This window comes from Girardinichthys multiradiatus, chromosome 20 (assembly GCF_021462225.1).
Source record: "Girardinichthys multiradiatus isolate DD_20200921_A chromosome 20, DD_fGirMul_XY1, whole genome shotgun sequence".
Classification (NCBI taxonomy): domain Eukaryota; kingdom Metazoa; phylum Chordata; class Actinopteri; order Cyprinodontiformes; family Goodeidae; genus Girardinichthys; species Girardinichthys multiradiatus.
The window spans coordinates 2,719,966-2,737,272 of record NC_061812.1 but is presented as its reverse complement, the minus strand read 5'-3'; the positions used below and the strand labels follow the sequence as shown (position 1 = coordinate 2,737,272).

The 17,307-nt window shown below is 41.6% G+C and overlaps 2 protein-coding genes across 4 annotated transcripts in view; one reads left to right on the top strand and one right to left on the bottom strand.

Moving 5' to 3' along the window:
- The window catches only part of LOC124856267 (centromere protein P), a 117,278-nt gene that overhangs the window by 59,023 nt on the left and 40,948 nt on the right, over nucleotides 1–17,307 (top strand). For 2 of the 3 annotated variants that reach the window (XR_007035293.1, XR_007035294.1), the window contains exon 7: nucleotides 12,389–12,507. The exons of the other annotated variant lie outside the window; for it this stretch is intronic. The gene's annotated coding sequence lies outside the window, so the exon portion shown is untranslated. The remainder of the gene's footprint in view (nucleotides 1–12,388; nucleotides 12,508–17,307) is intronic. 3 annotated transcript variants of the gene reach the window in all.
- On the bottom strand, nucleotides 474–16,794 carry aspn (asporin (LRR class 1)). The gene is made up of 8 exons (XM_047346568.1): nucleotides 16,526–16,794; nucleotides 9,616–9,885; nucleotides 7,401–7,513; nucleotides 5,511–5,724; nucleotides 4,705–4,815; nucleotides 4,469–4,562; nucleotides 4,020–4,158; nucleotides 474–1,459 (listed from the first exon to the last, which is right to left on the bottom strand). Exons 2-8 carry the CDS (start codon nucleotides 9,833–9,835, stop codon nucleotides 1,259–1,261), a joined length of 1,092 nt encoding a protein of 363 aa, XP_047202524.1. The 5' UTR covers nucleotides 9,836–9,885; nucleotides 16,526–16,794; the 3' UTR covers nucleotides 474–1,258.

Genomic DNA, 17,307 nt, shown 5'->3' with positions numbered 1-17,307 from the left:
TGTTAAAAACAACATTTCCTATGTTTGAAAATGTTTTCTCTTTACAGTCGTAGAAAGTGACGGACTTCACGACAGTCCTGTTACAGAAACGTCGTCATCGATATATGGCAGTGCTCTCTTGTTTTAATGGGCTTTAAATTAATGTGTAGGCTGATTGTAATTTTTCGTCTTTAGGTTTCTGGCTGACTCTGGATCATGTTTGCACTTTAGTCACAAAAGTGTTTTAAATAACATTTCTTGGCTCCTTGCTTGCTGGCTGTTCCCAGCAGCCTGTCACAATGAAACGATTTGTTCTCATTACTTTGGCTAAATCTGTCAACAGGCCAAAGTTGGCCTTTTTCCATATTGGCAGTAAGTTTATGCATTTGATGTCCGTAATAAGCTGAAAACATTCCTGTAATAAATGAGCTGTTTTTGAAATCTGTTGAAATCTGAACCTGTTGTTCAGGACAAAGATGTTGAAGACATTCATGTTTGAGGTGTTTTTGGGTTTATTAAAGACATCCCCAATAAATATAGCACCATTTTAGAGGAGACATGTTTAAACAGAAGATGCTCTGACGTTCCAGGTTGGGAATTACATTCCCTGTTCGGGATTCAGAAACTATCTGGATGATACAAACTGAGCTTTTGTGGATCATTGTCCTCAGCCCTGCGGAGGACTCTGATCCGAACTGACTTCAGCCTCTAGATACAGACAACACAAGCATGCAGTGAGATTACATACAACATCCAATCAGAGATGCGTTCAGAGCAGTAAAACATTACAGAGTTTACACTCCAGCGTTTTTCAGGAGGGAAAAGCAATATTTAAACACCTCAAATGTTACAGTTTTAGGCTTCTGTGGAAATCCTGACATAAACAATTGTTCAACAAAAGATGTTTCAGCTGGATCCCATCCAAACCAGAATGAAAAGAGCTAAAAGCATCTTTATTTAAAGCACATAATAAAAGTCAGAGTGGTTTTAACAAAAAGACAAATATGGTCGGAACCCCCTGAAAGTTCTGATGCTATTATATACCGTAGATTATTTCCTGTAGTTACAGTAAACACTCCCTGCTGTTAGCTTATGACCGAAGAGTCAACATTTATCAGAGAATAAACCAGAATCAACAGCCTCTCCTGCAGTTTCTAATATACACCAATATAATGAAAAATGAATCTAATTCCTTACAGTTTTCTGCCTACAGGGATTTATTTCATCTCCTTCTGTAATGAGGATGTTGGGTCTGTTTCTGAGCCGCTGCCTTCTTGCTCTACTTCCTCCTGAAGTTTCCGAACTGGATGCCCCGCCGGCTGGCCACGCAGCGGAAGGTGGCCGGCTGTATGCTCCAGTATTTAACGGGGTTGGCAAACAGGCTGATGGCGGTGTACGGGTTCTTCTTCTCGCTGGGAGATCTGGGACAGAAGTCGTTGAATCCCACATTGTTGATTTTGTTGTGATGAAGAAAAATCACCTGTGCAAAAAGAAATACTTTGTTTTAATTGGCTATTCTTGTCTCCTACCTGGTTACAGTTCAGTCTGTGCTAAGGTTTGGCTGGAAACATCCACCAAACCCTAAATCTGTTCCTGATATCGTGCTTGGCTTTGGGTTTTGTTGGGTTTGAATCAGACTGAGCAAGCACGTGGTGACAGTGGAGTGGAAACAGACATTTTAACAGGAAGAGAACTTCAGCAGAACCAGAACCAAACTATACAACCATACAGCATTAAGGATCAAAGCTTAAGTGTCCAACCTTTGATATTATCAAAGTTCAAACAAAGTGCTGTTAAAAAGGCTGTTTTCCATTTATATTAGTTTGTTAGCAGGAAAAAGACATTTTTCCATGTTTGGATCATCAGACAGACTCTGGTGGAGACATCTGAAGGTCTGATGATGGAGGGAATAAAAAAATAGATCCTGTGCAGGAGCCCTGGTGTTCTTAATGATACCACCTGGGGGCGCCATTTGCTTTTCATAAAACCAGTTGCAAATCAAAGTTATGTTTAAATTACTTGTGCCTCATTTTTTATTCCTTTTAATAATATTTTAATCATTATTTTCGTTGACAATATTTTTTATTGTTTTTTTTTTTTAACCATGTCCTGTCCGGCAGAGTAGAGCTCAGAATTGTTGTCTGAGTCCCAAGAAAAAGCCCAATAGATTTACTTTCAGAAGTGGAGCATTACAGCTAACACTTTAAAGCTCTGCTTGATAGTCATAAACAGAAACTTTATTAGAAACTGCTTTGGGATTATTTCAATTGTTATGGACGCGGAGACAGAAATGAAAAGGGAAAAAAAGAAGCACGAAAGAGAGAAAAGGGGGCAAAAAGGAAAAGGGGAGAGAAGGAGAATAGAATGGAGGAAAGAAAGAAGGATGAGGAGAATACAAGATAACTTACAAGATTGCTTCTACACCTGCAGAAATGTTCATATTACCAGCTTTTTTACCGAAAAGTACACGGTACTAATGAATGCAAGATGTAATTAGTGGTAAATGCGGCTCAATATAGAACATTTGCGTATCTGTTAACACCTGAATCTAAACACTTGTGGGTCTGAGTGTGAGCGCGCTTGTGTTTACAAGGTTTCTCCATAAAAATATGCAGTAGTGAATGTGAGGAGCCACAGACACGCCCCCCTGGACCTGGGATAGATACGGAGGAGATCCGAGCTACAGACATCCAAAGGCCCCCCAGAGCACAAAAACCCCAGGAGAACCACCACCAGGACAACCATAGCCCCCCCAGAGAGGAGCAGGGGAGAGTCCCAGGGGAACCACCCAGCAGCCACAGTACAGAAGCCCCAGGGAGCTGCAGCAACGAGCCCACTGGCCCTGCCGGCCGCCGTCTACGCCTGAGCAGATCCAGCCATGGACCCAGAGACCCGAGACCCCGGGACATATCACTCCCCAAGCAGAGGCCCGACCGAACCCAGGGTTCCAGGCCCTGGCAAGCAACCACCAGGAGTGAGCCAGCACACAACAAAGCACCCTGCCCCGGATACCGAGAACCACAAGTACACCGGCGGGCAGAGATACCAACCACCGGCAGGTAGTGTGGCGGGGAGGGAATAGGCCCCACATTTGATTGAAGCCTAAACAGACCCATGAGAGGGAGCGGCCCAAGACCCAACCTGACACAAAAAACAGGCAGTCACAATCACACATTCTCACCCGCATGCATATACATAAAAACACTCGCAGCCAACGTAAAGACAAACCACAATGGACGTCGTATACTCACTCACACTCCCCATACATACTCAATACTCCCAGGTCCAGGTGCCGATACCCCATAGAGACAACCAGCCCCGGGACCCAGGAGGTGATCCCCTTTCCTCTGGGGGTGGAGACAGGCAGACCACCCCAGCACCTGAACCAGGTCTGGGCTAGCCCGAGCTTGTGCCGGAACCTGAGCAACCCCGGACCGGACCCAGTCCCCATCCGCCCCGACCCCTGTCCCCATCCGCCCCTATCCTACTCCGGGAAGGGGGCCATGTACAAAAGAGGGGTCTGCACGGTCCAAACCAGCCCACCAACCAGAGCTGCCACAGAATAAAATAGTCCCAATCCCCCAATGAATTCCAATACCAACCCCATGAGCCCCCCACCCCCAATGAACCCGAATTTCCCCACAGGGTCACCCCCAACCAGGACATTGATATTGAACACATGCCTCCGAACCCAGCAACACCCACACAGGCCCGCTCCAAGCACCCCCACCACACAGAGGCAAGGGCCCCTCGCAATGCCGTCCCAGCCCCCCCGACAATATTTTTAAATATGACCCACTTTGTTAAAACCGAAGATTTTTAATATTCAACCAGAATTTTCTGGCATTGTCAGAAACTCTTTATCCTATAGAAGAAACCAGCTGAACTTTATTTGATGGGAGACAATAAGTTACATTTTCATACATTTCATACAGAACTGGTTATCTCAGAGGGAGCATGGACACAGGTTCTGAATGCGCGGACTCTGGTCCCTGTGATGCTCTGCATGGACCCGTTAAGTGTTTGCGTCTGTGTCTCACCTGGAGATAGCGCAGGGAGGCCAGGCCCGGTGGGACCTTTTTCAGACGGTTGTGGTCCAGATGGATCTCCTTGATGTTTGGGATGCTAGCCAGGCTGCCGTTTTCCACAGACCGGATCTGGTTAAAGCCCAGTCCTAACCTGCAGGAATGATTGCAGAAGTGTTGATGTCTGCTGTTTAACTGCGATTCGTCGACATAATCGATAATAACCCATCAACATCGATATTTTTAGTTGACATTTTTATGATCTTCTTTTTCATCCTTTTTAAATTCTTAGTTAAATGTTAGAAAATTTGTTTTTATTTTTTGTAAATAAATTAATAACTGCTTCATTTATTTTATTAGCACAAAACTTTTATAGTTTTTTTTTGTGGTTATTTGTTAAAAAAAATGAGGCGTTAAAGTTAACTGTGTGTTGTTTGTTGATTAGAACCTGGATGGTCCCCCACCTCTGCAGGTTTTTATATCTCCTGAAGTCTTCCACCTCCACCTTGGAAATCTTGTTGTAGTCCAGACTCAGCTCTGTGATTGAAGATGGGAGGTCTGGGAGGTAGAGCACATCAAACAAGGTCACCATTTATGCTACTTGAAGCTTCTCATGATGAAATGATTTAACAGTGTCTTGTGAAGGTTTTGAGGATAACTTCAGCTTGGTGCAGTGATGGTTTTCAGGATAACGTCTGACCTTTAGGTACAGCTGTTAGTTTGGCCTCTGCTATGCCGATGTACAGCGTGGACAGACCACTGAAGGCTTCCAGCTCGATCCCACTGTTGGCCAGAGGGTTGGCTCCCAGCTCTGTTTGGAGCAGCACAGAACATCTGGTTTCATTAAACCTCAACCATCAATATGATGGAGAACATCGACGGTTAATTACAGTAAATGTATTGAGATGGAAATCTCATCAGTTGCTCCAGGAGATCTGCACAAATTTGTTTAAACGAGCCATAAATATAATTAATCAAAAAGCCTCATTGTTTGAATCAATGATGGAAGGTTTCTCCATCGATCTGCTGATGGAAAACTCACATTTGTTGGAAAGAGAAGGAAAAACTGCTGTTTTAATTAAAAACATTATTACCTTAAAATGAGGGAATGATTCAGAGATATTCATGTATTTTAAATAAAACCAGCTCATTGGCAGAAACATCAGCTAAAGTCAATGTCAGGCAGATTTCCAGCAGGTTCTCCTGCCTGGACTCCTCACCCTGAAGCTCCTGTGAAATCTAGGCTGGAATGTACAGTAGCTCTCAGATAAAGTCATCAATAACAATGCTATTGTCTCTATGAACGAGTCAGTAGCATTTAGTTGTTTGTTGTTTCTCTCTCATGGACGCGCCGGCTATGGTTGCTGGCATTGGCCGGTCGGTTGGGCTAGCTCGACGCTGGGTCATGAGACAGGGTGAGGAGCTCTGAGTAGACCTGCCGCTCCTCCTTCAATCACATTTGTGCTTAAGGAAACCCTGATCTGAGGGTTCAGTTGCTGGTCTTACCCAACACATGCAGCTTCCTCAGGCCTTTAAATGCCTCCTTCTGGATTCTGTTGATGTTGTTCTCATGGAAGCGCAGCTCGATGACGTTGGGAGGCAGGTTGGCCGGGATCTCAGTCAGCTGGTTGTAGGACAGATACAGCAGCCTGAGATGGTCCATGTTTCTGAAGGCTTTGGGGTGAATCTTGGAGATCTTGTTGTTGATCAGAAACAGACCCTGTTGGTGGAAAAAGGAGAAGATCTAATTCTTTAAGAATGGAAATGTTTTTCATGTTCCAGTAGTCTTCATTTTGCTTCAATGTGTGCTGATGTTTTTATTTGATTTGATTTTTGGCCAGAATAAAACCTGAATTTGCCAAAAATGTTCCCATAATGACAGAATGAGTTGTTAGTTCTGCTACATGTTTATCACAGATGATCTGCTGGTCTGTTTCTGCTGGACAGGAATGTATTAGCAGGAGAAATCAGATGTTCAGGAGGTTCTGGTGGGCTTCAATACCAAACCAGCCTAGAAGTAAGACCTCAAGAACATGTACAGTTTCAGCTTGTGATGAGATGAAAGAAGAACCCTGCTCCTCAGCTGGGAGGAAGCTGCTGTCCTCTCAGTTTCTGGGGTGATGGTTTGGATTGGCAGCCTCCACACGTCTTCGTTTGATCCCTGGTGTAAAGTGTATAGATCTTAAATAGGATGCATTAACTGATAGCAGGAGAGGCATAACTCCATGCAGCCAACATCCTAACAGGCATGCAGCCACTATTTCTTTATGTAGATCCAGTCACACTGAGCAGTATTTATGTTAATAATATCAGCACAGGGTAACAATGAATATATGCCATCTGGGCCGCGGCGCTGGTGCAGCGGTAGAGCGCGCAGTGTGGCTGTCCCCTGGTTCGAGTCATGGCGACGGCGACCTGTGCTGCATGTCTCCTCTTCATTTCATCTCCTGTCTGCCTACTTTCAAAGAATAAATGCCATCTTGATGGGGTCATTGGGTCTGCAGCAGGCCTGGTCAGAGTTGTCACCAAGCATGAATAAAATGTAGCTACATTATTGTTTAGCGATGCACGGTACCAGGAAAACACCTGGTTTGTGATAACATTGTCAGAATGACTTGGAGTCATTGAATAGTAAAGTCTACAGTGCTCATGTGTTCCAGTTCTGGTCCACTGCAAACGTAGAGCCCAGACTGAGAGTCGCTGATGCAGATACTGGAAAATACAAAGCCCTAAGCAACAAGCATCATCTACGCTATAAAGCCCAAAGTATTGGTCTATCACTTTCTACGTGTACATGAACTTTGATGACATTCTGTTCTTAATCTCTAAGGTCCAGGTTGTTGATGGACCCACCGTTGCCAGCAACAGCAACTTTAACTCCTCTGTAAACATCTACCAAGGTTTAGGAGTGTGTTCATAGTTAGATCAGAACCAGAACTGCAGCCTCCGCTCTGATTTATCCTAAAGGTGTTGAAGAAGGAATTAGGTCAGGACTCTAGAGGCCAGTCAAGGTTCTCCACATCTGCAGCCATGGAAGTGGTTGGAACACCAGAAATCATTGATATGGTGGTGCGACCCAATGCTTTTGGCAATATTGGCAGTGATCTTGCACATTATGACATCAACATGATAATTTTTGATATACTGTGCAGCGACACATTTTTAATTCCTGTGCCGATAAAAATGACTTTCAAAGGTTTGATTCTGTAGATGTTTGAGACCACTCAGCTGTGCAGCTACATCATGGACTGATCCGGGACACTGCTGTCATAAAGGACCTCCCTGAAACCAAATCCAAGTAGCTTCATGTTTGTTTAATAAATAATAATCAGTTGCATGTTTTTCTACACTAGATCCTTTAATGATTTAATTTCTAACACTGAAAGTCTGTCTTACATAAAGCCTGTTGAGGCCTTTAAAGTCGTCCTCCTTGATTTCAGTGATGTCGTTGTTCTGCAGGTCAATCATCACCGTGTCTTCAGGAATCTTCTCAGGAACAGAAATTAAACCTGTGGACAAATCAAACCTCCAGATTAAAGACAAGAACAGATGAACGTGTGAAGGAGACACTGAGGTCTCCAATGATTTCTGACCCAAAGCTTTAGTTTAATTATGATAGTCAGTCATTTGAGCCAGATTTAACTCTGAACGCATTAGAGGTGTGTAACGGTTCCAGGAGACAGAAACAACTGAAACCACGTGAAGCCCAAGGCAAACACCACTGGTACCGGAGAGAAATAGGGTCCAAAAGGTCCAAATCCTGCTGCCTGTAGCATCAACCAGCCTAAAGGCTGGCAAGGCTCCCTCTGAGGAGGCGGGACATCCCAACAGCTCGAGGTTTATGGCGCATTCAGGGACAAACTCGTACACTGGATCGTCTATATCTGAAACAACTCTAGCACTTTTACTCTCAAATATCAGCTCAGTCTTATTCACAAATCCCTAAATAACAACCTTGACCATTTCAGGCAGTTTTATTGTATAATTTAATTAAAGATAATCAGACCTGATCTCCAGTCAGTCTCTGAAGTTTGTTCATTGGTGAATAAAGTAGAAAAAATAGTTTCTCTTGATCGAAGTGTGATTAAAAGTTCCCGATCCGTATCTTTAAACCGTGGTACGTACTGACCCAGGATTATAGTCTAGTTTTACAAACCTAGAATAATGAGTTTATTAAAGTTTTAATTCTCTGATGCTTTAAACACTATTTTAGTATTTATGGTTTGAATTTATTTCAAGCATTTCAAACATTATAAGGAAAACATAAAAGAAAAAAGAAACAATAGAAAAGGTCAACAGCTGTAAATTTATACAACTACAATAATAACAATAACAAAAAAATTTTTTAAAAAGTTTAAACTGGAAAAGGAACCACAGAAAAAAACCTATGGATTGCTGCCTTCTTCACCTTTTAAATATATTCAATGTGGGTCTGTTCTTTCTCACAGACGTGTTGTGCTTTACATGAAATTTACATCATTTCATTATATTTTTCTGTCTGTAAGAACATTTAATCTTATTTTATCTCACCACTCTGCACTTTTATTTTTGATGCTTGTGTACTTTTTGAAGAAACAAACAAGGAAACGGAAGCTGCCGAACACTCACCTGAGGTCACCACCGGGGGGCAACGTAATAGGAGGCTGACAGCATAATGGCTTTGTTTTTAAAAGATAGCAATGATCTGTTTTAGAAACATACCAGAATCAATTAACAGGATTTTAATTCCTGATGTTTGGACACACGTGCCTGTTTAAGACACTAAACCAGGAGATTAAGCTGACTGAGCAGCTGACTCCTGACAACACAGTTCATGTTGTCCTTTGTAGTAATTTTGGCATTATGTGAGATGAAATGAGCATTTTGCAGGTATTTAGCAGATAAGTAAATTTTGTTCATGCCATCATTATGTTTAGAAGCATTTTTAATGTAAACAAACAGCATGGGGGTCTTCCAGAGCAGCAGTGGTATTTACAGCGTTCTCCCTAACGTCTAATAGTCTTTTATGATTACAAATCTAACAGGGATTATTATTGGCCTCCAGTTTTTCTAATGAGGCTGAATGAATACCTCCGAATAAGAGCCGTTAGCCGAGGCAGTCAGCAGCACAGTACTGATCTTTTCCTTGCTAACATGTCACTCGCCCCTTTGTTCCTTCCCCTCTGGAAGCTGAGGGTTGCTGCTCGTTATAAGTGGTTGGGACAGGTAATATTCTCATTAAACTCAGAAACTCAATGTGATATTTTTACCAAAACAAACAAGAGGACATGTTTTTTGTTGATGATACTGAAAATAATCATAACCTCTCCATTCATCTGTTTGTGCTAATGACGTCATTTCCGTATACGGTAAGGGTTGATGTGTTCATCATCCGGCTGAGAATAAGATTAAAAAACGGGTTTTTGACCAACTTCGTTCAAAATCATGTGATCATTCATTTTGTTTCTGGTCATTTATATTTGTTTTGTGGTAAAAGAGATAGCTGGGGGAAGACCTTTAAGCTCAGAAGGAGCCAACAGGATGAAGATGGATGAAAGGTCAGAAGGTTTTGGCTCACTGTTTTAGTGACTGAATAAAGAAGTGCTGACAGGAGCATAATGTGTGCTCTAACCCCGATCGGAGCACTGCACCACTCCAGGTGCACAGCGGCAATTAGCTGGGCAGTCCTCATCATCATAATCATCATCGTCGTCATCATCATCATCATCATCATCATCACCCCAGTCTGCCATCATGATGTTGTTGTTTTTCATAAGTTCCATGACGTTCACCGTCTGGTGGGGTTTGGTGTGGCCTAGCGTCAGAAGGCACAGCAGGAGGAGGACCTTCATGGTTTAATCTGAACACTGGTTGGTTTAACAACAGCCGCCACCAGGGGGAGCTGTAGGAGGAGAGAGGTCAGGTTAGCTATCAATCCAGCAGACAGGATCACATGCTCAGGATTTCTATGTGTCAAAGGCCAAAAGTGCCATAATCCAACTAAGTGATTTGTCAAATAAATATTTCTGCATTTAAGACTGTCATAAATACAACAGATAAGTTCAAAAAATTATGTTATTAACAGCTTTATTCATATTAATATGTTAAGAATTTAATGAACACAAATACATAATTAAATATTTACATATTTCAAAGTTAAATTCATTATCTTTAAAGCACGTTATTATTTCAGCATTTATTTTAAATGATTTCATATTTCCTAAGATGTCTCAATGACTCATTAAATAGACTCTAACATCTGATTGGTTAACCTGCACAGGAACTCACCTGCAGACCGTTAGCTCCGCCCTCTCACTATGATGATTACGGCTGACGGATAAAATTAATTCATGATGTCCTAAATCAAAGGGTTCTATGGTAATTAAATACTGAAATATTTATTATATGATTTTAACATATAAGTCATTTAAATTTCTATGATGATTTTCACATTTAATTCTATATAAGATATTAAAACATTAAATAACTCAGATACATTTATTTACCTTAAATATTTTTGAACCAATTTAAATGTTAAACTTCTCGATACGGTGTATTTTGAAAGGTCCGTGAAAGTATGGAGTTGGATTTGATCATTTTCTGATCTGTTCCTGTTTCCTTTATTTAAAGATGAAAATTACACCACTTTTCTGTTTATTTAACAAGGAGACATGCAAGGAACATTACCTAATATGTAAAATATAGAGTACCGTACATGCCATGCATAAAGGCTTCTAGCCAAAGATTATTTGCAACCCCCATCCGAGGCGGAGCGTCCTTTTATCTTCGTTCATCACAGCTCATTGATCAGAAACACAAATAAACATCAGTTGGTATTTTCAGCCCAGTTTCACTTATGGGACCGATACCGATAGATGTTAATGCATCTCTTGTTGTGTTGCTGGCAGAGAACCCACAGGTAAGTACTTCCTTCAAACTGTCTCTGTTTTGGCCTCCAGAACGTCTTGGATCCGGATTATAAACCTGAATCTTGGTCTTTTTGGTTTAACAAACAGATTACCTCAGATCACAAACTGTTCAGATAATCTGTATTCAGTCCAGATTATATTTTCTAAGTCTGAGGCAGACCTGATTAAAGCTAATCCAGATCCCAGTGCAACCAGTCCTTTACAACACCACCAAATCAGGAGCTAACTTCAGCATCATTTGTTTCATGAGCAGAAAGGTAATAAAACCCAAGCAGGCAAATGTTTTGTACATAAATGCCTGAAATTGAATAAAAACTAGTAAAATCGGCATAAATTTAGTAAAAGTAAATAACTCCTGGAGTCTGACAGACATTAGAAGAAAACAAACAGAGATAAACATTGTGGTCGGCTGAGTCAGACATGCAGTATAAACAGAGGAGATGGAAGGCTGAAGGAAACATTACAGAGTTAAAGCAGTTTAGAAAATGAATAAAACCAAGCAAGCTCTGGATTCTGCCTGGAGCTGCTTTGGCACGGGCCATTGAACAATTCATCTATAATTGTTTTGTTTTTCTATTTAAAATCTCTCTGCCTCACTGATGTATCCCTTCTCTACAATAAGACAGCAGATTCAGGATCCAGAATCAGACTCGTTCTGTGGAAAAAGCAGCTTCGTGGACCAGCCGGAGTCTGAAGGAAGTCAGACTTGGAGCTGCAGATGAAACAGAGCTGTGTCAGTGGAGAACCTCTGATTTACAGACTAAACATCAGTTTTCCTCTTATTGCATACAAACACCTCGAATCCAACCTTTCAGACACTTTGATGCTTTTTTCTGATACCTTCACAATGACTGGATCTGGTAAAACTAACTTCTATCCCAGAAACCCTCACATCAGGGTTTTTATGACCCGTTTGATCAGAAGATGGAAAAATATCTGCCACTAAAAGTCAGATTTATTGTGGATCATTACATTTTTATCATTTAAATTCATGATTAATCTCAACTTTAAAAAGTCATTCATTTTATAAAACTCTGAGCCTTTCCTTTGCTCCGTGTTTATTCCTGTGATTGCGCGTGAAACCTCCTGCAGGTGTTTTTTTATTCTCCGTGTGTTGAAAAGATTACATTTCTCTCGTTGCCCATTTAACAAACTTCCCATATTTTCTGGTCTCTGGTTGATCGACCGGCCTGGTGGCGTCCTGCTTCCTGAGGACCAGGAATGAAGCTTGATCACTTTGAAAGTTTTAGTTTGTGTTATTGTTCTGTGAATCGTACGTGTGCTTTTTTTAAAAAAATTCCCGTTAAAGTTTAGTGCTTTTCCTTCACGCATCCGCGTGCTCTGCGTCACTGATTTTTTTTATGTTGAATTTAATTTGGTTCCAGAGTGATCCAAAGGGGGAAATCATCCAAAATCCTGACAACCTGAACCGGAAACAACAAGTGTTCTCTCACAGAACTGGTTTCTGTCTTGAAGGTTGTTCTGCAAGAAGGAACGGCTGGTGTTTTAGCTGAGCTGGAAAGTGAGACGGTGAGAACAGGTCCGGATAGCAGGTCAGGTTCACTGAGAGGTGACACCACAAGATCCGGACCACGGTAAGGTGTCTATGACTCTTCTGATAAGGTGGTTGTGACCTGATTTTCCGACATGTTGTTGTGCCTAGAAACTCTGAATGCCTCCTTGTTTGTTTTTTATCCAAAACATTTTCCTCTGAAAATTGCAATTAGATATCATACCTTAAAGTTCAAAGGTTAAAGTACTTTTATATTAACTTCAGAGAAAAACTTTGATCAAAATCAAACCTTTTATCAGCTTAATTTATAAAGAATGGATCATTTAATCTCTTTAAATGATTCATGCTTTTTTATCCAACTTTTCAGAAAGCAAACCTTATTGTTCCAAGTTTTTTATATGGTCCCAGATTTTTTGTAATTAGTCTGATTTAAAAAAAAATATTTTTGGTAAATATAAAGATGGATTCCTTGTTTAAATTCTCCATGAGGAGAAAACATCCTTCAGTTGGACTTTGATATAGAAATGACACTCATCGTTTAAGTATATTCATATAGTTTACTGTTGACTATTGCTACAGTGTCTAACTCTGAGGGCTTTGACGCTGATTTGGATTTGGATCTGGATCAAGCTGGACTTGGTACCCAGACCTGACATTCTGGGAGCAAACTGAACCTCCAGAGTCTCCTTTAATGGGCCAGCTTTACTTTACACCCCTCCTGTTTGCGTGGAAGCAGTTATTCATGCTTTAGGGCGTGGCCCACATGTTGACGTCTAATAAATGTTCTTAGAACCTCAGGTTGAAGAACGGTACATATCATGTAACAATCTCTGAGCGGTTTGTCCTGGATAGTGGCTGAAGATGCTGGTTGTTGGGAGTTGGTGCTAAGTAAACTGCCTTGAACAGTTTTAATTACGAGTTTTATCTGAAAAGTAAATTCAGCCGCATGGTTTTTACACGTTCTCCATCATGAGGCTTTGGTGTCATGAATTTTATCTGCTAGATCAGTCCATGAGGGCACGTTCAGTCCTTCTGCAGCCAATAATCTGTTTTCAACATACATGCTGACTAGGCTTCATAAGGGCAGAGCTGGCAAAGTAAAGGTCTAAACGCAAACACATGTTGCTGTTTGCATGAACAGTTTCAATAGTTCTGCTGTGCGCCACTAAGGAGAACACAGGTCCACCTTGTTCTCCAAGGTTCTGCTTCAGATGTAGCAGAACGAGGAGGGAAACCCAAACGTTGCACTGAATCTTGGAGAGAATCTGTATATATTTATCCTTGTATATTTATGTTCAACGATGCTCTTTGTTCAATCTGACTGAGCTTGAGCTGTTTTCTGACTCAGTCAGTCTTCTAAATGATCAATAAATCATCTGAAGCGTCATTCCTTCTGCGTTTAGAAAGACAAGATTTATTACATGTAAAATTTAAGCTTCATCAGTGAAAAATAACATATATTACTAATCAGTTAAAGGGACAGTTCATAGTTTTTGAAGTTAGATTGTGTGATCACAGTGAGCATGTTGGAAATGAAACAAGTCTTTGGATTGGTGAAAGCTAACAGCTGCTCAGGTGTAGGCTAACTGTTTTTAAATCCACTAAAAATTAAAATATTCATATCAGTAAGATACAGCACTATGTTAGGGGAGATTAAGTGTCAAAAACAGACTTTTTAAGAGTTTTTAAGGACGATGCTGGTTTGTTCAGCTGAACAATGTCAGTGTTGCTGTGTGAAGTTATCTGGGTTAAGCCTGCCGGATGTGTCTAATGCCATCCTCCCTCACAGACTGATGTTCTGGGCGTTCCCTCTCTAGATATAAGACTTTCTGACAAACAAAGGCTCAGGCCGGGCCCCACACCTCCACAACCATCAGCATTAGCACCAGCTCTCCTCAGGGCTGTGTGCTGGGTCCTCTGTACTTCACCCAGTACACACATGACTATACCACGACCCGCAGTGACAACACCATCCTCAGATTTTAATATTACACTACAGTGGTGGGATTTATATGTGGGACGGAAGAATCCAGAGGGACAAAGTGAAGCGGTTGCGATGCACAGGAAAGAATTTGCTTCTGAACCTGACAAAGACCAAGGAACTCGTTGTGGACATTAGGGAAAGGAAAACCAGCAACCAACCATCCAAAGGCAACTGTGCTGACATAGTATTGAATTTCTGTTTAAATTTTTCGGGTTGATTGTTTTCCAATTTTGTCCAGAAAAAATATATTTTTGCTGAGCAGCAAAAACTGGATATAGGTCACTTTGTCTTCAACAATGCTTGCTGTGTCCAGTTAGGTTTAATGTCTGTATTTAACATTAAGCAGAAGCAAATAACAGTTAATAAAAGAAAAATACTCTGTACTTTTTCAACACGATTTTGTCGGCCGGTGGAGTAAATTTGAACCCCGTATTTGGAGGCTTCAGTCCCCGTAGCAGCTGTCACTGGTTCGAGTCCAGACCCTGGCGACCTATGCCTCATGTCTTCACCCCACATCCTGTCTCCCTACCTTCAAAAAAAAAAACAATAAAGGCCACTAGTGCCTAAAAAAGGATTCAGCTGTCGGGGGCCGCAAAAAAGCATTCCAAGGACTGCAAATGGCCCCCAGGCCGTATTTTGGACATCCCTGGCTTAGAGGACAGCTCTGCTTCTGTGGCCCATAGAGGTCACTTTAAGATCCGGGTTTTGACAGAAACATTCAGTCCTGGACCTTCCAGCGTCTGCTGAGCTATATTAATTAAAAAGAAATTTAGATGGTTCATCTTCTGGATTGTGTGTTTTGTCTCATATGAAAGAGTTCATGCAGCTGCAGGCGGCTTTTATATAAACTGAACAATTCAGCCTGGAAAGTCAGAAACACGTTCTGTTTTAGGAAACAAGTTCATTTGTTTCTACTTCTGCTGGCCGGCGGAAGTAGGAGGAAGAGTCACTAAGAGGTCAAAATCCAAAGGTTGTTTCACGATAATATCATCAGTCTTTATTTGCATCAACGTTTGGATAAAATCAGTAAAAAAAACATCTGGGTTTTAAATATCAGCAGGCATCTGTGCAAGTTCTGCTCAGCAGTGAGAAACATACTTCAGATAAGATTTCTTTGACAGACCCGTTTAAGGACTAAAACAGTAGGTGACTAATGGCCATGCAGAGGTTCTGAAGGATCACTTTCTGAGCATATTCAATTTTGCTCCATAAAGAATTTAGGAACGTTGAATGGACTCAGTTCATGCAGCCAATGTAAATATTTGTCCAGCTTTCACCTATTCTCCATCACCAATAAGGGATTTCTGCGCCTGTCTCTGTCAGACGCTCACTGATCCAGCAGACAGGCTCAGCTCGCCTGGTTGCGTGTCTCTGCCAACGCTGATGGAGTCTGAGCCCCTCACTTAAATGTTCAGTCCGCCCCACAAATATGTGTGGTGGTCGGGCGTTCTGCTTCGACAGCAAGTTCCCCTGCCTTTCCATCCCCCCCTCGAGACAATGGTCTTTCTTCTTGGAGCTTTACAACTTGGCACAAGGAAATAAATTGGCGACAAATTTTCCAGCTGCTTGTTTTCTTTTCATTGCATTAGAAACCGATACATTTTATTTCCCTCCGGTCAGACCAGCTCAGGTGAATTATGTCTTTATCTTTTAGAGAAAGTCCAAAACAGAAGCACAAAACTTTACTAGACCCCGCTTTAGCTCTGCTAGACTCAGAAATTCTCCACTTTGAAAAGGAACCAATATTTGTCTTGTTTCTTAAAACAAGAACCTGGAGTACAGGATGTTCATGGTCATGGTGGTGAATATTTCAAACATCCTGAGTAATTCTGATCAGCAGTCAGATCATTAATGTTAGAGGTCAGCTTGGTTCCTGGGTGCAGTTAGTGGAAATTCACTCACTGATCGCTCAGAAGCAACTGTGTGCAAACAAAACAAGATCCAAGCATTTCACTCCAGTCCTGACTCATTCAGAAATAACAGAATGAAAACATTAAGATGTTCAGAAACACCTCCTTCCCCTCCCGCAGAAAGCTCCACCATGTCTCATCTTTCTACAAACAAAACACAGCAGGTCTGAGGAGAGTTTAGTTAATGAATGCAGGGTGTGTCGTACCTCAGGTGTGTCCAGGTTTAAACTCCCGGCTGTGAGCAGATCAGCAGCAGCTGGAAGGCTGAGAGATGGATCCTCACGCAGTATGTTCCCAGTGAATGAAGAACAGCATCAGCCTCTTTCCTCTGCAGAAGGAAAAAACCAAAACGTCCCCCAGAAACACCCCCACCAGTGGAAAACCTCAGCTGTTCCGTTTCAGTAAAGAGCTTCGGCTCTGTGTATGAAGCTGTCGGGGACTGGCGGGCGTTGAAGGGACTTCAGTCATTTGCTTTCATCAGGAGCTTTGAGGTGATGCCAGGAGACTCCTACATGCTCAGGTTTTATAAAGACCACGGTGGGAGGTCGGTCCCCTCCCTACACAGCTGACTGACACATTAAATGTTTTACATCCACATGAACGGACCCAGCACTGAGGCCTGGTGGCACTCAGCTAAATGAAGATAGTTCAAAATGATGTCTACAGGAACATTAATGTCCCTGTAGATCATTAATGTCCCTGCAGATCATTAATGTCCCTGCAGATCATTAATGTCCCTGTAGATCATTAATGTCCCTACAGACATCATTTTAAACTATCTTCATTTAGCTGAGTGCCACCATATATTGCTGAATGTAAGGAAGCGCTGGTATCAAGATGTTTTTTATCAGAATTTTGTGGAGCTGTTTAGAATAATTATACCAAAAAAACAAGAACTCCCTTTAAAACAAAACTAAATGTTCTTAACTAAATCAGCATTGAAATGTTGAAAGCTACAGTTTGATTTTGGACATTGGGTCTGTCTTCC

Coding starts and splice junctions, on each gene's coding strand:
- aspn (XM_047346568.1), bottom strand. CDS start 9,835: ATGAAGGTCCTCCTCCTGCTGTGCCTTCTGACGCTAGGCCACACCAAA. Junction 5,725..7,400: donor AAGGCCTCAACAGGCTTTAT/GTAAGACAGACT, acceptor TTCCACCAACAG/GGTCTGTTTCTGATCAACAA. Junction 4,159..4,468: donor AGATATAAAAACCTGCAGAG/GTGGGGGACCAT, acceptor TCATTCCTGCAG/GTTAGGACTGGGCTTTAACC.